General features: G+C 44.3%; 1 protein-coding gene across 3 annotated transcripts in view; it reads right to left on the bottom strand.

Moving 5' to 3' along the window:
- kansl1b (KAT8 regulatory NSL complex subunit 1b) overlaps positions 1-18,187 on the bottom strand; it is a 52,761-nt gene that overhangs the window by 31,542 nt on the left and 3,032 nt on the right. For 2 of the 3 annotated variants that reach the window (XM_066698722.1, XM_066698724.1), the window contains exons 1-2: positions 16,853-17,305; positions 6,626-8,171 (exon numbers count right to left, since the gene is read on the bottom strand). In XM_066698722.1, coding sequence (XP_066554819.1) covers positions 6,626-8,085 — 1,460 coding nt within the window. In that variant the 5' untranslated portion in view covers positions 8,086-8,171; positions 16,853-17,305. Of the gene's footprint in view, positions 1-6,625; positions 8,172-16,852; positions 17,306-18,187 lie in introns of those variants that run through there. The other variant, XM_066698723.1, reaches the window with a different exon arrangement.

Below are 18,187 nucleotides of genomic sequence, written 5' to 3'. Positions count from 1 at the left end.
CCCCCCCCCCCCCCCCCCCACCCGACCCCCTCTCTGTAGGAACCAGCAAAATACCAACGTCTTTTTTCGAACGGAAGTGCTTGGCAAACCCTAACAGAGCATTTTTTATTCATTACATGCTCGTCAGGAATTTTATCCATGGAATCTCAAAACAGCCTTTGAGAAATGCATCCAATGCCAGAGAGGTGACTGCTGCTGTGCCGTAGCATCTCACCCCCCTGAGAAATGGGGAGAAAAGGCATTCACCAAAACACCTAGAAGAGCATTCTTGGGCAATTAAACAATTCAGCTGCACCACTGTTTAAAGAGTGTTGATAAACACAATACCAGTGCATTGGATTTCACACAAGAGGTCGTTATCGTGGCTTTAACATAACTCTACAGATCTAAATTCAGCGTCTCTAAACTGCTCTGAAGAGAAGGTAGATTTCAAAGATCAGAGTGATGTTTCCTGCCCCTCACAGTGGACAGGTCTAACTACTTCAAAGCTACGACAGAAGGCAGGACTCACAAATAGAGTCTCTTTCCAAGAGGAGGCTGGGTGTGTCTGCACCCCTCTAAAGATCAGCAACCACAAGAGACTTCCAGCTCTATACTGGCTCTAGCATGTTCTGTAGCACATCAAACTGCTGTGTGGAATGCAGTTGTGCAAGACAAATGCCCACATGCAGCACTCCCCCTGGAAAAACTGGACCTCGTCTTGCATTCACACACCCACACAGAATAGTGTTACTAAGAGGGAAGACAACCCACGGTGGGATAGTTCACAATCTCCACTCTCCTTTTCCACCCTCTCTTTCCTCAGCACAGGCAGAACCAGCACAATACAGAAGTCTCCTCCATCAAAGTTCAGCTGGAGAAAAAACTAAAATTCATATTGACCTTTAAACGCATCATGAACGAGTTAAAACTATTTGATGCTGCAATTCTGCAAGGATGAAAATGCCAAGATAAAGTCAACCTCAGACAAATTTAACCTACAAACGCACAAACCAATGCACACTAATTGTATTTGTACACACACACAGTTTAAAACCATAATCAATGGCTTGTCTAAAAAGAAATGCATAGTTGTTGCACATATATTGCCACCCCATCTAACTTTACTGCTAACCAACACAAGAGTCTGTCAGTAGTCTGGATGCAGGTGGCACAATCACAGTCTACTGCAGAGGTGCAGTGGCTTGTGGGTCTGCTTCCCACTGAGCAAACAGACCACTGATATGCAACAATGTGCATCCTGTCCATTTGCAACACACACTCACCTGACTGCTGGTCTCAGAGAGCCACTTTCACACTTGCCTTAACTAATTTCATCATCTACCTACACCCAGGCCTTACTGTCCATCCCAAAGAAGAAATTGCACAGTTCACTATAGGCTGAACAAAATCAATTCTACAGAGTAATCAATCTATTGATGAAACCATAATGTTCCCTCCCCCAACAACCTCTCTTCGCGCTCTCTCTCCTAGTGCTGTATGAAATTGAAACTAATTTGCTCCTTTTTTTAACACTGTGGTCTGCATCTCTAAAAACCAACATTGTAAGTGAACGGTGCTAAAGGTTCTTCAGAGAAGATAAACAGGAAATTCAGCTCAAGTGCCTTAATTTGCATGCAATGGGATGGACAACATTGCTGCAAAAAAAAAAAAAATATATATATATATATATATAGTCAACACCTCTACCTACTGGGAGGGGTGGAGTTCAAACTGTTCTGCACTTTAATTATAAAACCATGATGGCACACTTGGATGTTCAGGAGTATCAGCTATGCTGTTACATGTGTGTGTATGAATCAACCATAAATGACAAATGAAGGTTTGACTGCATTATTTCCCACACTTAAATAACAAGGTCATCTTCCATGAGCTGCTGACAACAGAATCCAATGGAGAATAAACGCACACCTCACAAGAGGTCAAAGAAGAGCACTGACATGATTCATACAATATAAAAAGACAACCACCAACCAGGCTAACAATCAACCGGCTCAATATACTAATTTGTCCAAATCTGAAAATAATCTAATCATTCCTGTTTCCTGAATCACCAAGTGACCGATTGTTCATGCTCAGCAAAGATCAGGTTTACACCTCTTTAACAATGTGGAAAATTATGTTTCATCAGCTGATGGGGGGGGGGGGGGTTAATGCCTTGTGGGTTCCCCCGGCCCTCAAAGGACAGATACTGAAGCTACCTTAAGGGAAATTACTTTGATCACCTGCAGGTGTGCTGTGTGCAAAACCTATTCAATTTGAGGTTGAGGTTGTATGAAAGGAATACATGCTATTTTACAGTGAAGGGAAAAAAGTGAAAAACTAAAACATTTTAAAATCAAACATGGCTGGATTAATTCTTTATGCATGCCTACTCTACCATTTCCCCCAGTAACCCTGTGTTCTGAAACCCAAATACGAAAACAATGCATATACCACCACAGGCCTGACATGCACAGAACCAGGGAGCTGGAGGGTGAAGTGGGAACACAGAACAGCAGGTTTTTGACTGGCGCTGGAGCAAGGACAATTTTGCTCCTTCAAATGATACGGGAAGTTGGGAAACAAATGTCCTGGTTTTGTAGAATTTGACATCTGCATTTTTATCAGTTTTATCTGTAAGATACAATTTTTGCTAATCCAAATCCCTGGAAACCAGGCACACTGCAGCATTAGCAACAAACGCTGAGCTAATCTGTGTCGTAGCAGCCCCAGCAAGGACCATGGCATGTGGCTGATGGTAAGCAACTTCAAATTGAACAATAAGGTTGTCTGTCTGACATCATAGAACACATATATAAACCTCAGCGCATGTGACTACAGATGGAGACATTAATGATGGCTAGGCTCGACTCGTGTGTGCAGGAGATTAAAAGCAGGATTGGTTATTTCCAGCCCGAACTGGGACTTGACAACCACCTGTGTGTATTATATCTCTAAACCTCTTTTGCAGTCTTTGTGCGAGTTTCACTGTGTTTAGCACCACTGTGTAACCTCCTGTAATATACTAGATCATCTTCCAGAGGCTGAGATACAAAAATATGAGCAATCATGTCAAGTTTTACAGTTCCTCCTTCAGTGGAAGTAGCCCTAGACAAAAGATTAGTCAAATTTAGATAAGATAAATGATTTACCAGGAAAGACAAGTGATATGGAGCCATACTGCTAGGTGACAGAGGTTTATATTTAGAGTTGGGTCTCTGAAATTATTGGAAACTAGAACTTGTTTAAGACTAAGAAGTTGGTAAGCATTCTCAGTGTCATTAGATTTAGAAATAGAAATAACCATTTCAAAGGTCTAATATCCCACAGAATAGATCACAGAATTAACATTAACACAAAACAATATCTGAGGAAAAACGGGAAGGATCCTTGGCCAGTTGTGCAAGTTAAATGGTCCCATTGACTGTTGAGTGTAACTGGGAAGGGGTTACCCAGAAACACCTATCACACTCAAATCACTCACCTGGGCCAAGGGAAAAGGGTTAATGAGTTCATTTAAATTTACACATTTTATGGCAGCAGCGCCTCTGGCTGTGGGTAAATCTGCCAACATTTGCATACCATCATGCAATCGCAATTGTAATTGGGAAGGGAAATCTCATCCAAGTGTAGGATGCTCCCGGGCTGCTTGCCGGCATGTACCATAAGATGGAGAGGAGCAGGAGAAGCTCAGCGTTAATCACCTCAACAGAAACTAATATATTTACACACTAGGGCTGTGCGATATGACGATATACATCGTATGACAATAGAAAAACGTCTATCGTTTCATATTATGCTATATTGTTTATATCGTGGTCTCGCAAATCGCACTCTTTACGGCAGGATTTTTCGTCATTTGGACGCTTTGCGTTCTGCCCGGTTCTTCCACGCGTGCCGGGTGTGGCAAGAAATGTGCATCAGAAACACAGACAGACAAGAGGAGAGAGAACTGATAGAATAACCAACATAACCAAGAGATACTTTAATGCGCAAGCGCACAAGGTCCGCCCCGCTCTCCTGCCAGGCTAAACTCTATCTGCAAGCAGCACCCACGACAATACACGATCGCACCCCCACCCCCACTAATTTAGACGGATATAATTTGTATAAAAGTAAAGAATAATAGTTTGTTTGCATTTTAATAAATTGGAAAGCAATGCAAACAGATGCAGAAAGTTTCATTAGATGGTGAAGTAGTATAACAGCTTTTATTATTATTATTATTATTACTATTATTATTAATATAACTATTTAGTATTAACACGTGCTGTACCGGTAAGTAGAATCGAAACGCGACAGTTAAAGAAATGTCCCTGTCTACCAGACGTTAATGCGCCACTGTAAACCCGACTGTGTTAAATAGCATTTTACAGCACGTGTTGCGTGATTACTATTACTTGTGTTATTGTTATGTGACAGTAAATCATGTGTATATGTATGTATGTGTGTGTGTGTGTGTGTGTGTGTGTAAATTATTATATATATATATCCCATAACATAACACACGTAATAGTAATCACACACCACTTGCACTGTTATATATTGCATTCTGCATATATTTACCATGACATCCTGCATGTAGTATTTGTTAGTTTTGCATATTTAATTATTAAATAAAGACTTGTTTAAATGTTTTTGGTCTTATTTTGTAGCTTGATTGGATAAAAACAAGGCATAGAGGTATATATTGTGTATCGCCCAAACTTCCAAAAAAAAAAAATAGAGATATAATTTTTAAGTCATATCGCCCAGCCCTATTACACGCACACAAGTCCAGAGGAAAACCATCCTGCAGAACAGGTAGCTACCAGCCTCCGCTGCAGCACACAGCACACCACCATACTTCCCTGAGCTGCAAGAACACCGCCAGCAACTTCCCCGAACCAATAATAATCAATACAACGGCTCTAGTGTCAGGCCAGACTCAAAACGAGGTTGGCTAATATGATCTGCACCAGCCGGTCTCAGAATACAGAGCTCCCCGTTCCCAACCACAAGCAGCAGTAACACTCTGTAAAGGGAAGAGCAATACTTTTGTTGGTTTGTTTGTTCACTGTTTTTAATGTCATGTGAAATGCATGGACTACTCCCCAAATTCTGACAATCACCCATGGATGGTAGCTGTAGAAAACCTCAAATGTAGCCATTATAAAATTACTTCTCTATATATGTATAGATAGACAAGATGTGCTTCTACATCTGTGATTCAGGCAGGCTTGCACTATATTTTCAATGAAAACACATATGGGGGGGGGGGGGGGGGCTACAATGCCCAAGTGAAAGGCATGGGATTCTATTGAGCAATTAAACTGGGTTGTGACTCAATAAGACAATGCAGGAAAACTGGAAATTACAATTTCCCTGCAGCCTAGCCAGCCTGGCATTAAACTACTGTCCCAAGATTGTAAACTCTGCCAACCCCTCCAACCACCACCACCACTAAAAACTACGTTGCTGATAAAGTACCACTGAGCACAACTACACTCGTCAGATCACTGGAGTACAATTGGAAGGAAAAGGACATCTTTTCGAGTGCAGCCACACAAATATAGATCAATATTAACACATTGTGCTGACTCCAGCTCTGCCATTTGGTCTTTGCTGTCCATCTGTGTGCTTTCTTTGGTGGAGGGGGGGGGGGGGAATCTGCAACAGTAAAGCAAGCACCAGCAGAGAAGCAGAGAGGTAAGGGCAGGTTGTGTAGCCATGGATAATTCTAGTTTTGCTGGTGCTTTTAACTAGCTGCAAATTTATATCCTAGAAATACCACCAAAATATATAATAAAATCATGTTGGTCAGGGAGTCTGTGTATACATTTTCTTGTTGCATAATAGACCAACTGTTTTCCATTCCTTAATGAAAGTCCACCTTTGCAAACATTCATATGGAGATGTCTGGTGTTGCATTGTATGGTACTGTAATGCTGACTGATGTGTGCTGTCAAGACCAACATCGAAAAAGCTGGCTGATGGATTCATGGCCATTGAACAATGGACGGTAACCCCAGCAGCTTCATACATATTTGTCTGTCTATGTGCATGAATTAGCACAAGCACACAGGTATTCGTGGACCTGGCTGGGTGATTTTAGAATAATTAGTCATTCTATGAAAAATGATAGATAGAAATAAAAAGAGCTAAGATGCGGAGTTTTCCCAATTTCTTACAAAATATTTTTATTTTTTTCTAAACCACATCTCCTGAAAAGCACAGCACTGCACTCTCTGGGTTAAGGGCACAAAATAGCTGATATTTTCAGAAGTGACTCATTGCCTTCCTCAGTCTGAAAGATGTGAGGCCTGATGCGATGAAAGCAATGGCATGGATAAATCGTGGGCTGTGAGAAGATGCATTGCCACCATCATCTCAGAGGGCAGAATGGATCCTCTATTCTCCTCCAATTTTCTCAGATTACCTAATTTGGATCCATGTTACTTCAGGACACCTGTGAAGACTTCAGACCAGTAACCATCGAAGACCAGGGCCTCAGCCACATCCTCAAAGTTGTGCCCTACTTCCCCACATCTGTCTGAATCTACTGAATCCACAGCAACCTCCCCTCCCCACAAGCCCCTTCCTCCAAACCCATGTCCCTCCCGCCCCACCTCACTGCCCGGCCCAGGTGGCGTCAGGTACTCACAGTGAGATGTGGCGCTGCTCAATGTCCACTTTGGTCAGCTCCTCTTCCTCAATGTCAGTCTCCCCCCCTGAGCTGCTCTCGGTGACGTCCGAGTCGAAGGCGCTCTCTGTGGCCCTGAGGTTGGCCGTGCCGCTGAGTGAGAGCCTCTCCAGCTCTGTGGGCACCGAGCCGCTCTTCAGGAATTGGCTGAGCCCATCGTCCCCACCTGTCTCGCTGGCGGCCCGGCGCAGCGCCGCCTCGGCCTTACGGGTGAGGACGGCGGGGCTGCGTTGCCGCAGGGAGTCCAGACTGGGCAGTTTGCTGAAGGTGGTCTGCAGGAAGCTGCCAAGCTGCTGCTGCACGTGACGCTCCACCTGCTTGGCCTGTACCACCTGCAGCCGCTTACGCAGCCGGCGCAGTCTGTTCTCTATCTCATTCTGCCGGTTCTGGTTCACCAGGCTCCGGGCCCTGACCTCCGCGTCTAAGCTGCTGAATTGCTGGGGCTGGGGGGCTATCGGAGAGTGGGCTGATTTCGCTTGCCTGTTGCTCCCACTGCAGCCCGCACCCTCCGAGTCCAGGGAAATCAGCCCCAGCCGAACGGAAGAACTGCTGCTTTCCTCCTCCCCATCATCGGCGTCCGTCTGCTCGGACGTCAAGTCCAGCTGGCTCACCGCAGCCCCGGCTGCAGGGGCAGCGTTAGTGGAGGAAGGAGGAGGCGGCTCAGAGTTATTTGCAGCGTCTTTCAAAATCCCAGCAGGCGGTGGCTGCTGCTGCTGCTGATCTGAGCCTCCTCCTTTGAGAAGAACAGAACCAGTCAAATCTCCTCTGATCAAGGCAGAGTTGGCCCCTGGCACTGTGTGCAGGTGGGAGTCCTGGATGGCAGGGGGCTTGTTACCATTGACAGCAGCCAGAGCTGCGGGGCAGTCCCGCTCGGAGCCGGCGGTAGACTTTCCTAGTTTCTTAGCGAGGCCGTTGACCGGGGCCTGTGGTTGGGAGACAGGTGTGCTGCTGACACTCATGATGCTTTTGATCTGGTCCCCGGAAAACTCCAAAGTCTGGTGCTTTCTGCTGTTAAAGTAGGTATTTGGCAGGATGGCGTGGGACTTGAGGACTGTCTGCTTGATGAGAACGCCTTGCAGTTTCAGGGACTCCTTAGTGGATGGGACCGAAGTCACATCAGAGCAGAGATAAGAGGCCACCAGAGGCTGCAGCTTGCCCAGAGGCGTCGGTGGCGACGACTCCTGGTGCTGCTGCTGCTCCTCCTTCTTGCTGCTGCCCCGGAAGTCTAGGGCACGTTCTTCACCGGATGAGACGATGGGCTTGCGCTTAACTGCTCCGTTGCTGGAGAGAATGATGTTGCTGGCGTTGCTGTTGTTCTCCACGCTGCCTGGGGAGAGGGTGGAGGAAGGGGGAGCCAGTTTGAAGCGGATGTGGTGAGCTTCGGCTGGCGCGTCGGTCAGAGCGGGAGCCATCGCAGCCATGCAGCGCAGAGACACAGGCGCGGCGGCCTCTCCCAGTGCCGAGGCCAGCTCCACGCCACCCACTTACTGCCTCGTCGGAGGTCAGCCTGTCAGGGGGACAAAGAGAAAGGGAACATAGTGAGTACATTGGAGCCCTCTTCGACACAAACACGCACGACATGCACGATAAGCAAACCCAAATTAAAGTCTTACACAGCGGGGACACAGGACTGACACGGTGGTCTCCACTGGCAGCAGCATGTGTGAAAGAAAAACCAACAGACAGAGACAGACAAACAGATAGAGAGGACAGCACTGTGCTCCACTAAAGGTTTGTAACAAGATGAAGGCTGTTGTATAAACAAGAAGCAGAGGAGTCATGCTGGTCTACACACTTAGAGTATCCTGTGTGAAATAACCAGCACCTCTTGGTGGTTTATGTAAGAGACTCAGCTCAAAAAAATTTAAAAGGGCAAATGGATTAAACAGCTTTGCAATGGGAGTGTTATCAGTTCTTGTACTAAACCCACATTCAGAACAGGAAATGCCTATGGTTAGGTCTCATCTTACTATGCATCAAGACTAAAGACGCCTCAATCAGTTGGATAGCTCCCATCTTCTTCTCCATCCCTTTACCACCCCCACCTCCCCACCCGTGCTCTCTCAGTGCTGTGAAAAATGCAAGCAATTAACGGCAGCGAGATGAGAAGCATAATGTTACTTACATGTACGTTCTAGAGGAGAAAGAAAAACTAAAAGCACTTATCTAGGTCAGAACCTGGCTTGAGTGAAACCTGGAGTGCAGATTGCCTTTCAAAGCCCGCCTTGGACAACCACTGATAATGCTCCGTGGAAGAGGTGGGGGGGGGGGTTCGTAACACATGAAACTTGATTCTTACACTGCCAACTAGCCAGTCATCCCATCATGTTCTTCCGTTTTAGTAGTTTTAAGTTTTATTTTTGCTAGGAATTGAAGAAACTGAAAGTGAATGTCATCTGGGTATGAAATCCAGATGAGCAACTGTAAAAAGTGTCTGACAGCACAGGGTTAATTTTGCAAACACTGAAACATACTCACACCTCAAGAAAGGAAATGCTCTGCATATGGAAACAATGTGGATGTGCCAAATAAAATGTGTACAAGTTGGAATTGGTGTGAAAAGGATTTAAACCACCAGGACACTAAACTAGCAACAATCTTACCAGGATATGTATTTCATAATTTTAAACCATAATCATTTTGAAATTGTCTCATGTTTTTCACTCTAAAACAGAAGTATTTCTCCCTTCCCTGGTACAATAAAGATTTCAATATGCCAATACCAAGTTTGCAAAGTCACACCAACCCACTGTGTTTCCAGCACACAACCCCCCCACCCAAATGGCATTTATTATACCAATCTGATCTCACTACATTAAGAAACAATCTAACTCTTTAAAAAAAAACAATTTAATAAAATGTTATCACCCCCTGAGCATACCGGAGATTAAATAAAAATCAATCTAATCAGTTAACAGCACTACAATGCACAAGATGAAAGTTCATGGTAATAAAGGGAGCAAAAGTTAGTGACCCGATTCCCGGTCTGCTGGAAGAGGTTCATCTGGTCTTCAGTTTCACTTATGAAGACTAAATATTCAGCATTCTGGGATATTCTACTGCAGTAACAAAGTACATATAGTCTCGCAAAGATCCACTCATTTACTTCCCTAATTATACAGAGAACCGCTAAAACTGAATTTCCCTTTTTTCCCGCCCCTTCACAAATGTTATTTTTGCATCCATAGAAGTGAAGGCTTGCAAAATGCTCACACCTCATGAAAAATGTGAATGACCGTTCTTACACGAAAAGTATATCTATATATACAAAGTACAAAGAGTGTGTATGTGTGCATATATATATTAAACCCTGTAAATTTCAAGCTGCTGTTGAAAAAATGCCCCCTATCCCAGTAGGAAGTGAGTATATATACATGCCCTGACCACACAAGGTGTACAGAAACCACTGACGCTGCATACGGTGATGTCACCCTCACGTACATGAGCACGGTCAGTCTTTTGAAATCGCCACATTAAAACTGCCCTGGAAACTTTGCTTGGAAATGCTTGGTATAAGACAAAGTGGAGACGACATCATAGGAGAGAGCAACTGCAGCTACCGCCGGGGAAGACAGTGATTGGCTCGCATCAATGTCAGCCGCACACGGAGAGGCGGCCCCCCAGCTTCCTGCATCCAATCCCCGTCGTGTAAAATCTACACGAAACGCTAGCTTATTTTTGCACTGTACGGGAGGATATAGAAATAAGAGTGAGGACAATTGCCAGTAAGTAATTAGACAAGCCCAAACATCCACAGTGATGCACACAAAGCTCAAATCTACTTAAGTATAACTGATGCACTTCAATTAACATATATAGTTGCCACCTAAAACAGGTAGGGCCATCGCTCATCCCAGTGAATCCATAACACTGATTGTAGGCGTCTACTATTTTGTTCTCCTATTTATGTTCCTCTTCGGTTTTCCAGGGCTGTCAAGGACTATGTGGTTTTATCGTCACACTGAATAATTTCCAATTTTACCAGTGGAAGGGGGGTAAGAAAAAAAACAACTTGTTAAACATAATTATTTTAAGTAAACATGGATGTAAGCAGGGCCAAATGTGGATCTCACAGAAGCGGAGCAGCAGACAGGAGAAGTGAGAACGGGAATGCAATCAGGGCCCAATCCTCCCTGCCTGCAACACGGCCTCTCCCCTCCGGCCGTCTGCGTTTTCACCAAGTTATTTCAACCTGACCTTTGTATTCTTAATCTCTGGCAGGTGCAATAACATTTCATAACCGAGGACCTCCCCTGCGACCCAGTCTTCCCACAGACCAGATCGGGAAAAGAGTGAGGTACAGATACAACCAGACTGCCAATACCCCCCCTATGCGAGTTCAAATGTAGTTGAGCCTAGTTTAACTACACGGTAGCCATCGCTGCTGTGGCAGGAAGGACTCTGAGCTCGTAATAACAGACCCGCGTGAGCCTAAAAAGTGAAGCCCGGCTGGGTGACTGGGACACCCCGCACCCTCATTGAAAGGGCAACAACGAGGATCATCCTTTTCTAGAAGCAGTGGGATGCGTATAAATATAAAGTGATCAATGTGTTGCTTTTAAAAGGAAAGGTGATAAAAATTAAGCAGCATGAGCAAAACTATAAATTCAAGTATGACAGCAGAAAATCTGGTCACCGCCCCATATCTGATCCTGCTGCCTATCTTTAAGCAACAGGCACAAAACCTCACAGTGTTCTTCCTGTGTCCAATAGCCACAGAACATACATTTGCATGACTCCCCGCCATGCAATACTGGGAGACCAAACACACAACACAGCAGCCCTGTCCCCAGCAAGACCTTTGTCAGTCGAGACATTACATCCTGTGGCTAGATGAAAACCAAAAATAGCTAAATAAATTGCCCAAGGTGCACCAAGTTGGGAATTTTGTCTGTGACACACATGGGGAGTGTCTGGCTGTTGCTGTAGGCAGGGGAACAGTGATTCACCCCCCAACACAGCACAGCACAGCACAGCACAGCACAGACCCACTGAGATGAACCCCACCCAGCTGTCTCAATCAACTCCACCCACTCTCCGGTGTTCAGTACTGCTGGGTCACCCCTGTACTGTTCAGCTGGGTGAACGACCACAGAATACAGCGAGAACAAAGCAGGGGCCTCAGGAGTACACTATTAAATTCACACGTCTTGGCCGTCTCTCATGTGTGGCCCTGGTTCAGGGTCCTGGAGGATTTCTCCCTCTTTACACACAAGAAGAAAACAAAAGCAAAACTCTTGATTATCTCAGTCAAACTGTGCATTAAAAAAAAAAAAAAAGACTTGCAAAAAGGGCTCTCTCCTGGAAGGTTCAGGGTATGAGTGCTGAAGCGTTTGGTTGAGGCTGGCTACACTCAAAGGGCACATCACAATAGATATATAGGAGTGCCCGTCCTGTTGGAGGAAATGGCAGGGGAGCATGCCAACACACAGCAAAGGGGGTTATGGTTAACTTTTTTTTTTTTTTTTTTAAACTGACCCAAGGCAGGAGTCTTCCCTGTACTGCTGTGCTCTGTAAAACCCAAAGTTGAAAATGTGAACTTTGCTCATGCACTTTCACACAGTGTCAGACTGTTGTTATACTTAGAAACAAGTTAAAGAAAAAAGGAGCAGGAGAATAAATAATAAATGAAAGCAAGGTACTACTTTTGCAGGCATGTTTTCATTCTATTTTCATCATGTTTTTTAGGGAGAGCTTTTTTAATGGTCGAAAAAGCCTAAAACAAATTAAGAGCTCTACTGCAACCCCTTAGACTAGTAAGCTATTTACAAGACTTCAGATCCGTTTACAAAAGTTAGTAGCATTTAGTAATTCTTTATAATAATCCAGAATTCAGGCCTTGGAAAAAATTAGTTCTCCCTTGCTGACAGCCTTTTTAAATTTAGTAGGGAAAGCAGAGGCCACAGTTACTGCAAAACAAACTGATTAACGCATGTGTCGAAAACAACAAGGTTAGGGATTTTTAAGATCGAATTAAAAATTGCGTTTGTTTGTGTGACCGTACACATGCATTTGAATCACACTCGCACAGTAAGAGGTTATCAAGTTCAGCTCCATGCCTGGCTTTACTGAAGCATTTATGCGTACCACAGTACGGTAGTATTGATGGTGGAATCCTCCCAATGGTCAAACACATGACGTCACGAGCATGGCCATTGTGAACGCCAGCACATGACTTAATAAAAAATAAATTAAAAAAACAGGTCTATTAACCGCATAAACTACTCGGACCTCACAAATAAAAACCTCTTCAGACACCTTCATTCATACTCTTCTTTGACAATCCCAATGGAATAGATAAAAATATAAAATACAATACACACTAATACCTCCCCCCGTTAATGAGCTAACGTCAAAAATATTGCTTTATCCTAGTAACCTAAACCGATGTCTACAGGAGTCCAGGTTGGTCTCAACCAGAAGACGCTCAACTCTAGAGGCAGGAATTGTAAGCACAATAGACTGCATACTCTAGACATTTTTTCGACATGGCTCAGTTCAATTACTGTACAAATTCATGAGCCAGTGGATGAAGTTACATAAGGATTAAAACAATTTAATGAAAGTAACCAAAAATGAAGCACGACTACGGCTGTAATCTACTTAAAATAATAGAACAGCCTTTCTATACCGTGCCCACCTGTAACCTATTTTTATTCCTTTTCTTTTACTAAAAACAAAGAGGTTTCATGACAATGGCTCAAACGTTTGTAGTTGGGACCACTTAAAACACTTCCCCTGCCCGAGCAAGCACACATTCCAGATCTCTCTCACAGGTGCGCTGCGTAAGCTTTCCCCCTCAAAAAGCCAAGGGTTTGCTCTGCAGAGTACAACACTCAAGAGGGAAAAACACACAAACCAGCCAAAGGTTCCATTTTAGCCATGGCTGTGAACTTCAGAGGGAAGGTGGCTATACGTTTCCTAAAGGTACACCTCTGTCTAACACCAACCAAACCAAAGATATTTTAAATTTCCGAGACTGGCCAGCAACTGTGCTAAGAGCAAACTATCAAAAGCAAACAAACAGCTGTGCTTCTGCCATGCATGACTCCTACGTTTCAGACTCTGGAGGTATTATACCTATTCCACCAAACAGTACTTTTAGCTGCACAATCAATTTAAAAAGTCACACCATTGGTTAATTTGCTTTAAAAGGCACCCTCTCTGTCAACATTGGCTTTGCACCTGCCATTCCCTCTGACCCACGCTGCTGCTCCTTCATACTGCTTAGAGTAATAGGTATGTACAACTGCTGCCTCTCATTTAAGAGCAGAAAGGGTAAATGGACAGGGGTCAATACTAATCTAAACAGGAAGCAGGCAAGAGCATTTTAACACGCTGTGCTTGGGTAGGCAAGCCCTGTGGTATCATACAAGGATTGACTATTTTATTTTAAGTAATTCAAATGTCACTTTGGCATTTTGGGCATGGTACACAATTAACACATTCTTCAGGGAATCCAGGTAAGTGGGTTGGACTGTGAATCAAATGCAATAGGGGAAACAAAACGACAACAAAAACAACCTGTGTGCACACAAACAATACACTACCAACACCAGTCAGTCTTTTATGTCCCTGCACTAGACCAATTTTCAATATTATGCAGACAAAACTTGACTAGCAAAGGGTGAACCTCAATCAACCCATCTTGTCTTCAGGAACCAGTCTGCAAATCTGTCAATATGTTTGACACAAAAGTTACTGGTAAACAAATAAAATAAAGGACACAAGAGTACTGGAAACTAATTAGAACATTTAAAAAAAAAATCATACAGCACACACTTGGATTAAGGCTCATTAAATCACCTACACACCATTGTGATTCCCCCCCACCACTGACCTTGGTACACTGCTCCACTGAGTGGACAAAAGACTTGGAATTAATGGATTGCTCCCCCTACACACTAAGGTCAGGTAGAATTTCAACAAACAATCAGGGTTTCTAGGAATATAAAATTAGATTGGATAGTTTCCCCCTTTAATATTTATTTTCTTGATCCTAGTGGTGCTTTTCTCCATCACATATGCGCACACGCATGCATAAAAGGAAACTAGTGTCAAACATCTGTGGCTTGTGAATGCTTACTAATCAAGGTGCTTTTCTAAGGGCTTTCAGCATCAGCCCTGTTCCCTGTACTGGTGTTTTTAATAAGTGCTGATTAGTTAAAACAGCAAGTACAGCAGTACAGCTATCTTGTCAAACATGCTCCTTGATATAACCACTTTAGCAACTGTGTTTGTATCTGTTTAAATCTGGGCTATGGATTACTGACTAACGATACTGACAGTGCAACTGCAACAGCAGGGCCGTGTGACATAATATATTTTATTTATCTGTGTGTGCATTTGCGCACACATAAAATTATGCTTCCTGGTGCCTGGGACAAGTAACACTAGATTTGAAAGTAGAACAAATTTCAAGGCATGCATTTCAATTTCTGTATAGTCCTAATAAGCTTATATGTACGGGCCTGCTGAAACCGATGGAAATACATGTAGGCCAGGTCCTGCTTTTTCCTGCAATAGTCAAAGGATTTGCAACTGCAAAGGCCACAACATTAGCACAATGTGGGAACTGAAGGTGATATCCAAACAGCAGACCTGCTTTGTTTTCATACAGGAAAGGTGAATAAGGACACCAGGCAGTATAATTTGATCAAACGTCATTCAAATCTCAATAAATATGCATATTGGATCAATTTGTTTATTTTAAGGATCACTTTTCATAAAATTACGTCAGGAAACTGTTGAGATCACATGCCTGATGCAAGGATTTGTAATCACAAATAAACTACTGTCACACTGTGCACACACCAGTACTTACACACAAACATTCAAACCTATACACAAATTTAGTATAAAAGCCCCCTCCTCCCCCCCCAACACAATGTGCATGTGTTTGTATACATACATACATGTATATTTAGAGAGACAGATACGGACAGATTAATAATAGATATGATATTCAAGAACAGAAATCCAACGTTATTGTGAATTAACCAGTCCAGTGCAGAATGCCTTCCACACTGCGGAAAAAAACAAGACAATCCGCTTCCAAAAATTGCACAACGTAGAAATAAACCGAAACACCCATCATAAAAAAAAAAAGAGTTCAACATAAAAATATTTCTATAGGCTACATCTCCAAATCACACTACAGAGAGCTGCCGAGTGTTACACACAGCGGCTTGCAAACTTAAATGGAGATTATGTAATTCACCCAGTTATAGAAAAACTCCCCCCCTTTGCCTTAAACCAATCTGATCAGCTTTTGTTGTCCCCAGATGTCAAAAGTTGGATATTTAAAACGCCTGATTGTCTCAACACCCCGGCGAGGCAATGGTGTCGGAGTGTCCGTCTGGGACCCTGCAGGAGCGGCGAGCCGAATTTCGAATCCTCCCTGGTTCCGGTTCGATTGTTGGGAAGAGAAGGAAAACGAGCCTCCAAAACGCACCGCTGGGCGCTGAAGCTGATAAGATACATTTATTTTTGTTGCAACAATTTGAGGAAAAAAAGTGGCGCCTGAAAGTGGCTGCGCCATCATGACGACCTGACCGAAATTACACAATAGGATATTCAATTTTACACATTATCCATTAAAAAAAAAAAAAAACAAGCGTGTAATGTTTGCGGTATATAAATAAGTTAAAACGTGCCTTTCCTTGAGCTGTGTGGATTAATATTCCAGCAGTTTCGTAGCTGTAGATCAACTTTAAAATGCGGACAGATCTATTGAAATTAAAGACCATAGTGGGACACGGCAATATAATGCATTAATGTGCGAAGTTACACGCTGCCCCCCTGCCACAAATATAAACAAATAACGCGTTTTAATAGGTTTTCAAGGGCAATCGGTACTTGGAAATATAACCATACCAAAACAAGAGTGGGCAGATATTGCATACAAAGCGATCGTGGCAAATACCATTTTACGTCCTGACAACTTGAGTTGCACGGATATATAGATATTTTCTGCAACATTCATATTTTACGATCAATTGCACAAACACGATGTAAATCCTATAAGGCCACCCCCCAGAGCACCACCTATGTCCGATATCTACAACAAAAGACACTGTTGCAGGAATACGGATAGGCTTTATTACCCTTTTGCATTTTAAAGTTCATTTTTTCTCTTCTTTTTTTTACTGCCGAGTTTAAAGTAACAAAGAAAAAGGAGGCACCTACCACGTGACGAGGCGCAGAGTCCGGGGGAATTTCAGCCGCAAATCCCCGCCGTTTGGAAGCAAAACCGACCGCGATAAACCCCAAAAATGGAAGAATAATTAATTATAGGGGTCACCCCCCCCCTCCTCTTTCCAACGGATCCGTTTCTGGCTGTGCTCCGGTTTCGCCAACCTCCGTGTTGCTCTCGGAGTCACGAAATGGGCGAAACAACAACGAGTAAAGAAACCCCTTTAAAACACACAGCACGGCGAACGGGGCTCCGTCACCGATCCGGCTCGGTTCGGCTTTCGGTCTTTTCCGCCCGCAGGTTCCACCCGACCTCCTTCTGGTTCGGCTCCTCCGGGTCTTTTCCCGGTTTGAAGTGGAGTCTTTTTTTTGTTGTTTCTGGGAGAGCGGCGCTCGGAAAATGGCGGCTCACTCCTCTCCCTCGGATGTCTCAGTCTGACAAACAGAGAGCGGAGAGGAGTAGAAACAGCGGCGGGAGACATCGCTCCGGCTGGCCGCTAGAGGGAGTGCCGAGGACGGGGACGCACTCCCACAACCAGGGCCGCTAGAGGGAGCCGATTCGGCCCGCAGACGCGGAACGTGGAAGGGAAGTGAAACTGCAGGGCAAGCGTCGCCATCTTGGCTCCATCTGCGCCGTAAGAGTGAATGCGCAGCTCGGAACGCCGCGTAGAGCCCGAATGGGTTCACTTTCCATAAGGTCGTTTACTTGGTAATACTGATGAACAGCATTATGCTGGGCTTCGCCACTAGAGGTTTAATAATCCATGCACCTAATGGGTTGTTTTTGTTTTAATTATGAAATGGAATTGCTCAAAATAAGGTGTGGTGACGTGGAAATCGATACATTTATTTTAGAACAGAACCGCTTAGTGGGGATTTCGTCACAGACAAGTTCCACGGCACTCACTTCACTCGGATCCTGTGGCAACCATCATGTCTCTACTGATGAAGATGATACGTCTAGGTAGAAGGAAAAAATGCCATTTTGTACCGCCAGAGGGAACTCGACACCATTACCGCAGTGCCAAACTGATGCCATTACCAGGACGCCAATAGAAATGAAGCAGGGCTCGGGTTTGGGAGTGGAGGGGGGAGGAGGAAAGAGGGGGGCGCGGAAAATAAGGAACTGCTTCATTCACGACGCATGCGCCATCAAAGGCTGTTCAATGGGTGTAGCCCTGCCTAGTCCTGTCAAGGGGCCGGCGCTGCAGCCTGTCAGTGTCCTACGTAGCTGGAGCTGATCACATTACAGACACTCGCTCGCATGTTGCGCTGGAGTGGGGCTGGTGTGCGCATCGGACAGGCTTCGCTACAGGGCTCCGCGCAGGC

The sequence above is a fragment of the Amia ocellicauda genome, chromosome 3 (assembly GCF_036373705.1).
Source record: "Amia ocellicauda isolate fAmiCal2 chromosome 3, fAmiCal2.hap1, whole genome shotgun sequence".
NCBI classification, from domain to species: domain Eukaryota; kingdom Metazoa; phylum Chordata; class Actinopteri; order Amiiformes; family Amiidae; genus Amia; species Amia ocellicauda.
This window is presented reverse-complemented; position numbering and strand designations above follow the sequence as displayed.